The sequence below is a fragment of the Lycium ferocissimum genome, chromosome 11 (genome assembly GCF_029784015.1).
Source record: "Lycium ferocissimum isolate CSIRO_LF1 chromosome 11, AGI_CSIRO_Lferr_CH_V1, whole genome shotgun sequence".
Classification (NCBI taxonomy): domain Eukaryota; kingdom Viridiplantae; phylum Streptophyta; class Magnoliopsida; order Solanales; family Solanaceae; genus Lycium; species Lycium ferocissimum.
The window spans coordinates 28,026,867-28,033,354 of NC_081352.1; the positions used below are offsets into that span (position 1 = coordinate 28,026,867).

At 34.6% G+C, this 6,488-nt stretch overlaps 2 protein-coding genes across 2 annotated transcripts; both read right to left on the bottom strand.

Moving 5' to 3' along the window:
* Positions 1 to 652: 652 nt before the first annotated feature.
* LOC132036518 (uncharacterized) lies at positions 653 to 1,667 on the bottom strand. Its single transcript, XM_059426872.1, has 2 exons — positions 1,401 to 1,667; positions 653 to 1,156 (listed from the first exon to the last, which is right to left on the bottom strand). The coding sequence occupies exons 1-2, from the start codon at positions 1,456 to 1,458 to the stop codon at positions 1,002 to 1,004; spliced, it is 213 nt and encodes a 70-aa protein (XP_059282855.1). The 5' UTR covers positions 1,459 to 1,667; the 3' UTR covers positions 653 to 1,001.
* A 2,803-nt stretch (positions 1,668 to 4,470) lies between these two features.
* On the bottom strand, positions 4,471 to 5,316 carry LOC132036752 (uncharacterized). The gene is made up of 2 exons (XM_059427133.1): positions 5,095 to 5,316; positions 4,471 to 4,845 (listed from the first exon to the last, which is right to left on the bottom strand). Exons 1-2 carry the CDS (start codon positions 5,242 to 5,244, stop codon positions 4,567 to 4,569), a joined length of 429 nt encoding a protein of 142 aa, XP_059283116.1. The 5' UTR covers positions 5,245 to 5,316; the 3' UTR covers positions 4,471 to 4,566.
* Positions 5,317 to 6,488: the final 1,172 nt, after the last annotated feature.

Below are 6,488 nucleotides of genomic sequence, written 5' to 3' on the forward strand. Positions count from 1 at the left end.
TAGAAGTTTGAACTACCCATTCAATCTCGTTCATCACTGCTCACTTTTTTTTTCCTCCTCTCCTTTTCCTATGCTTTAGTGGCGGAATATAGATGCCATAAAAGGGTGTGTTTTTTATGAAATTTTCTCATGTTTGATTGGTCAAAATATTTTGGAAAATATTTTCTCTACAAAAATAAGTTTCTTAAAAATGAGGAATATGACTTCCCTAATGAAAGTAGAGAAACAAGTTAAATAAATGACATTCCAAGTTCATTGTCTCCTCCTCACCCATCCAATGCCCTTAACACCCCCCGCCCACCCCACCCTCGCCCCCGCGGCCACCTCCGATTCCCACTCCCTAACCCATCCTACCCCCATAGTGTTTTGCTAGATTGTATATAAATGCTCTTGGGTAATATTTTTTGCCTAGTTACCAAAAATTATAAAAAAAAGTTAGAAATCCACTTATTTTTAGAGAAAACATTTTCTCGGAAAACATCATCCATAGAAAACATTTTCCTTACTACCAAACACATCCAAAATCATAATTCCGTCATCGCAAGTCACAACCATAGACAGCTGATCTGAGTGCGCAGCTATTTCATTTCGTAGTGTTTTTATGACAAGGAAAAAAGCAGGAAATGCACTCTTACGCCCATGCACAGTCAACAGCACATAATTAATATTATTATATATTGGTCTTAATTTTCATCAGCCATACATCTCAGGAGAGTAAAAAGAAGGCAATTAGTAAAAACAAGAGACCCCTCAATATGTATGATACATCAGATCACATCATAACTTCCTACAGAAGCACAAGCAAAAGTTCAACAAGAAAAGAAAAGACAAATAAATCACCCATCAGTGACGGAGCCAGAATTTTCCCTAAGGGGTTCAAAAATATAAAGAACACGTGAAAAAGCCAAGGAATTCATTATCTACTATATATTAATAAAATAAAATAAAATGTAACTTTATATATACGGTGTAACTTTGCCCCTACCAACCATGCATGCTTACTAGGAACCCATGTACATATGGACTCCAATGGCTAATAAGAAGATGCACATAAGGACGAAGTAGACAACTGAGTGAACCAGTATGGACACCCCACTCGTTTGAAAGTTTCCAAACTCAACAAATCGGTTGCGGCCCGGTGCTTGAATCAGCAAACCTGGTTTTGAAAAAAATAATTCAAAGTGTTAGACAATCAAAATTGGTTAGGATTTAGTTTTTAATTCATGTTTAAATGAGATTTATTGTCAGAATTGTGTAGGAATATAGATTTTCCTATTTTTAGCTAAAGTAGATTTCGTACTATTATAAATAGGGATATTGCTAGCTATTTTCATATTGTGGAGAATTATAGAGAGCATTCAAAGATTTATTGAGTTCATGAATAAACTATTTTCATTCACCTGGTGTTAACAGCACAAACAGCACCACCGCCACGAACACCGGACCCCAATCCGACATCTTCCCTCTATAATATTGTTATCAACCTGTACAGCACCCTTTTTCAATTCTGGCTATTTGAATTCTTTGCTTCTATACCGGGCAAGAGAAATGGTACGTAGAGAATGGTATTTATAAAGGATTGATTTCAGCAACAATTGAATCATGAATGGAATGGTTATGAAGAAACAGAAGGCTGCCAAATGAAGCTATTCTATTTCATACTTTATGATTTGCTTGTATCACAAACTTTGTGTGTTAGCGCAGGTGCAACTTTAAAAAGGTTACAAGCACTTTCAAGGTTGGTTGCTTATGAGATCAACTTTCTGATTCCCTTCACCTACCTGCCACCCCTAAAACCCCCCCCCCACCCCCCCCCCCAAAAAAAAAAAAAAAAAAAAAACACAATCCGCAAACAAAATATAAATATGGCGCAAAAGGTGCGGAGCTAGCCTTTTGGGCGTGAGTTCGGCCGAACCCAGTAGCTTTGGTCCGAACCATATATTTGTATTAAATTTTTTGTCAAATATGTACAAATTATTAATTTAGAACCCAGTAACTTTAAAGAATTAAAATCCCGAATCCACAAACTTTAAATAATGGCTCCACCTAGCCTCTATCAACAAAGGCTAGCTACAACACTTATGAGGATAAATTAGCACTTAAAACAGAATACTTCTAGATCAAGTAGAAGCATCCATAAGCTACAATTCTATTTCACTTCACAAAATTTACTAAGAAATTTTTTAGCCATAAGGTTGTATGCCAAGTGAAGTGCAAAACTTCTATAAAAAAAAAAAAACTCACATGCTAGCTCTTTGACCATTATTATAGTAGTACTAGGTTTGTGCACAATTCGGATAAAACCAAAAACCCGAGCCCATCTACCCTTTTTGATCTATCGGATTTTGGATTTAAGTTATCTGGATCGGTTATTGGATTTGGCTTTAACCATTTCGGATAATCGGATTGGTTTACGGTTTACCATGATATAAAACCGAACTGACCGAAAATACGAATTAGTTATGTGCTCCCTCTGTATTAATTTATGTGGCACAATAGAAATTTTGAGAGTGAAAGCTGTTAATCTTGACTGTGTACTCAGAAAAAGAGTTTTAAGTTTTTTGACACAAAATTTACATATGTGGAAACTTCGTAAAAAGTACTATAAGTCACAATATTTAACAATTAAAAATATTTAAAAGATAAATGAAAAAATTGTGGTAAAAAAGAACTTGTTTGAATGTCGAAATCCGAAAGGTGCTACATAAATTGGACGGAGAAACTTTTATTTCTCTTTGCCGGCTAAGTCTCACTATATCTGATTTCTCTTCCATTTCTTTCGGGCTCTGGCTTCTCCAGCGCTCCTCTAGTTTTGAGAAGTGATCCAAGATCTCTAGTGCAATTTTTGATATAGGAATTAGATTTAATAGTTGCATACAAAATTGACCAATATCTTCTAATTTAAGTACCAATGATACGTTGGGGAAAAATAGATTTGGGGGCAATTAGATAACACTGGTTTTGATAATTAAAGTAATCTCTGTCGTTAAGGAATTTAGCCTCCTACTATGTTACTGCATGAGTTCCGTGGAAGAATTCCTTTAAGATGTTACAAAGCGAACGAAATTTAAGTTTTAGCAATAAATTTGAATTTTCCACAAGAATGACAATGTGAATCTTTTGCGAAGAAAAGTAATCGGTGTTAAACAAATATGGTAAGTTGTATGTTGTACTTAGGAGGCAAAGACAGGTATTAATAATACCCTTGGCAAAGACAGGTATTAATAATACCTTTTGGGTACCTGTTAAGATAGTTTTCTTAACGAACATAAATTTCTCTTAATAGACATGACGTTTAAAGACATCTTTTAATTTAACTAGAATTCAAACTTGTCTTCTCTTCTGTCTCAACTTTCAATCACATACACTAACATGGTACTCACATATACGATTTCCTTTAAGAAGTACGGTATGAGAAATGCTTAGATAGTTTACAAACTAAAGGTATAGCTGGAGAGTTTCTATATAATAGATGTGTGTTCAGTTCTCGTTGTCCATCTTTCTTCTTCCCCTCCTTAATCTTCCAATATAATACTATAGTAGAATTTCTTTTATTAAAAAGAAAAACAGAAAATGGCTAAACAAATTGATAATATTCTCACAGAAAACCATATAATTAAGACAAGATCTTCAACTAGAGGAGTTCTTTTGGCATTTGTTCTTGACTCATTTGATGCCCATTAGCCCATAGAAGTACTATTCTACTTCACGTTTTGTGCTCCAGCCAATGCTACTGCTTTGACCAGGGCCGGATCCAGCTTATCGAGTGTCGTGAAGGTTCACGAGAATCCAATAGCTTTTAAAATATTTATCAAAACATTTGACTGTGCACTCGATTATTGTCATATATCAAGTTGAAATCGTTTTAAGAACCCATAAACTTTAAATCTTGAATTTGTATCTGGCTTTGTCAAGTGCAGATAATGATGAATTGGTGGTGAAACTCCTCCCTTCCCCTAGAATCCACTCAGAATCGGAGGAGTAACTGGTCAAACTTTTTGAGTAACCGAGATATTGAACAATGAACATTTTCTTCATTGTCGTTTTGTTTTAGCTGTGCCTTGCTGATGGTATTCCTAATAAGCAAGTGTCCTCAAAGCGTTTGTAGTCCAATGGTATGGATAATTGCCTTCCAAGCAATCGACTCGGGTTCGACTCACGGCAGACGCAACTCCCCATGTTTTAATAGATAGACAAAATAATCTATTCCAGATTTTAATATTAAAGGATATTTTGGTATATGTGTTAGTTTTGGACTAAAATCAGGGCGATAATAAAGAATCAAACAAAAGTTAATCAAAGAGAGATTCAACAACGAAAAGAAAGATCAATTCTTTGGGATCCTTCCTTTCTTCAAACGGAACGAAAAGAGATAGAATCAGGCTGGTTCTGGTCCTTTTGAAGTTAGTACGAAATAAAACTCATATTTAATAGTAATTCATAATGTGAAATTTATTCAAAAAAAGTTACAGCTCAAATTTCTATTGATATTGCATAAAACATGTGTAGAGAAAATTGATACGACAAAATATAAGATTTTTAGCAATTACTGTATTACTGAATAATTTAAGCAGCAACATGTGGAGCACTAATGATCATCAATTCCCTATCAACAGCTTTCTTCAAGAAACTATTCTCTTCAAGTACCATCTGAACTGGCAAGAACCCTAAACCATTAGCCATTGCCACCATCATCTCTTTCGTCTCCTGTTTGAATTCCTCCAAATCCACCGTCCCATTTGAGTCGCGATCGAACTGAACAAAGATTGAGCTATAAACTCGAGAAACCTCATTTGGATCCGTTTTCACGTCGATACCAAAATGTGTATCGAAGACCCTTAGCCCCTGCAACCAATGGCAAAATCAAGAATCTTGTTAAGATTGTTCAAGATTCAATACATATTTATAAAAAGTAAATTTTGACTTATATATGCAGTATAATTATTCGACAAAGATTATTCAATACATATCTATAAAAAGTAAATTTTGACCTATATATACAATATTATTTTCTATATACAAAATATAAGTTTTTTGACAAAGGGTGTTCAACTGATCACCCTTTAGCCTATGTGGCTCGACCACTACGTATACCTGCAGCTCCTTCAGCATTTCCGGATAAGAAAGCATGCCATCATGGTCTTTATCGAGGTTGCTGAAGCGCTCCGCGATAAATTCGCTAAACGCTTCTTCGTCTTCCACGAAGCTAAGAATGGTGGCACCGTCCAAAATTTGTACACTCATTTTGTGGTGTTGATTTGTAGCAGCTGAAATACACTGAATATATTTTGTTGTGCTGATGGAGAAGACTCATGCTTTATGATTCTATTTATAGGCAGGTAAAAGAAGCTTCGAAGCTACCAATTAAATACTTTTTGTCAAGTGTTATAAGACTGACAATATTGAGTTGCTAGTTTGGGCAGTTTTACTAGTGAGAAAGTGGAATGAATTGTAGGTCCACAGCCGGTTATTTTGAATTATCGCACACAGACTACTAGTAATAAAATATTTTTTGTAGGAGTCAACAACGGCATTTCTACTTGTGTTGGTCACAGGCAAATCTCAAGACTGGTCAACGCGGATGTCTGACTTTCTTCTATATTTTATAATTGAGAAATCATAAGAGATCACGGCATATAAATCTTATGGCATATTTAAAATAACTACTTTTAATAATTTTATAATCACAAACATTTTGACATAAGTATTAAAACTGCAATTTCAGTATTATTTCTTTGGTTCTTAAATTATATATGTGTGGCCGATCAAAGTAGGCGGTACAAATTAAAACGAGTTGGGAAGTAATACCTTTTGTTAATTGTTTTGGAAGACTATCAATTTGAGTTGCTAGTTTCGATAGTGCACCAGATTACCAATAAATTTTGTTTTGTAAGAGTCAACCAGTGCCCCATTTATATTCGTATATCACTGGCGAGTCTCTGCCCTTGTCAACGCCAATGTCGACTTCTTTTTCTATTTTTATATTTTAATATAATTGAGAAATATCGAGAGGTTTAAAATTTGGTAAGCAAGGAGCCTGTTTCTTTACTAGTATTAGTTCTCCACGTAAATAAGTGTACTTTCTTTGGTGATAAAATTCAAATTCCATGATATATGTCTAACTCACATATCAGAAGTTGCACTAATGTATCTTAACACTAGGCCTAGTCCTCTGGCGTAAGTGGATAATGGCGACTTGGCATGAGATCATCTAATTAATTAACATACAAAAAACGTATATAGGTAGTATAATTTTGTGAACAAGATCATCAAGGAGCGTAGTGGGATGAATAAACTCATTCTTGTTAATAAGTGCGGAGCCATAATCAATAATTTGGTTTCAATTGAATCCCCTTCAATGAAATATTGTGCAAATAAAGCAAAAGATAGTGACAATGGTAATTCAAAAATTACTTTAGCTAGGCTGCAATTCAGTTGAATTCCCTTATTAATTTTTTTATTGATAAAATTAACTCTCGGATTCTAAC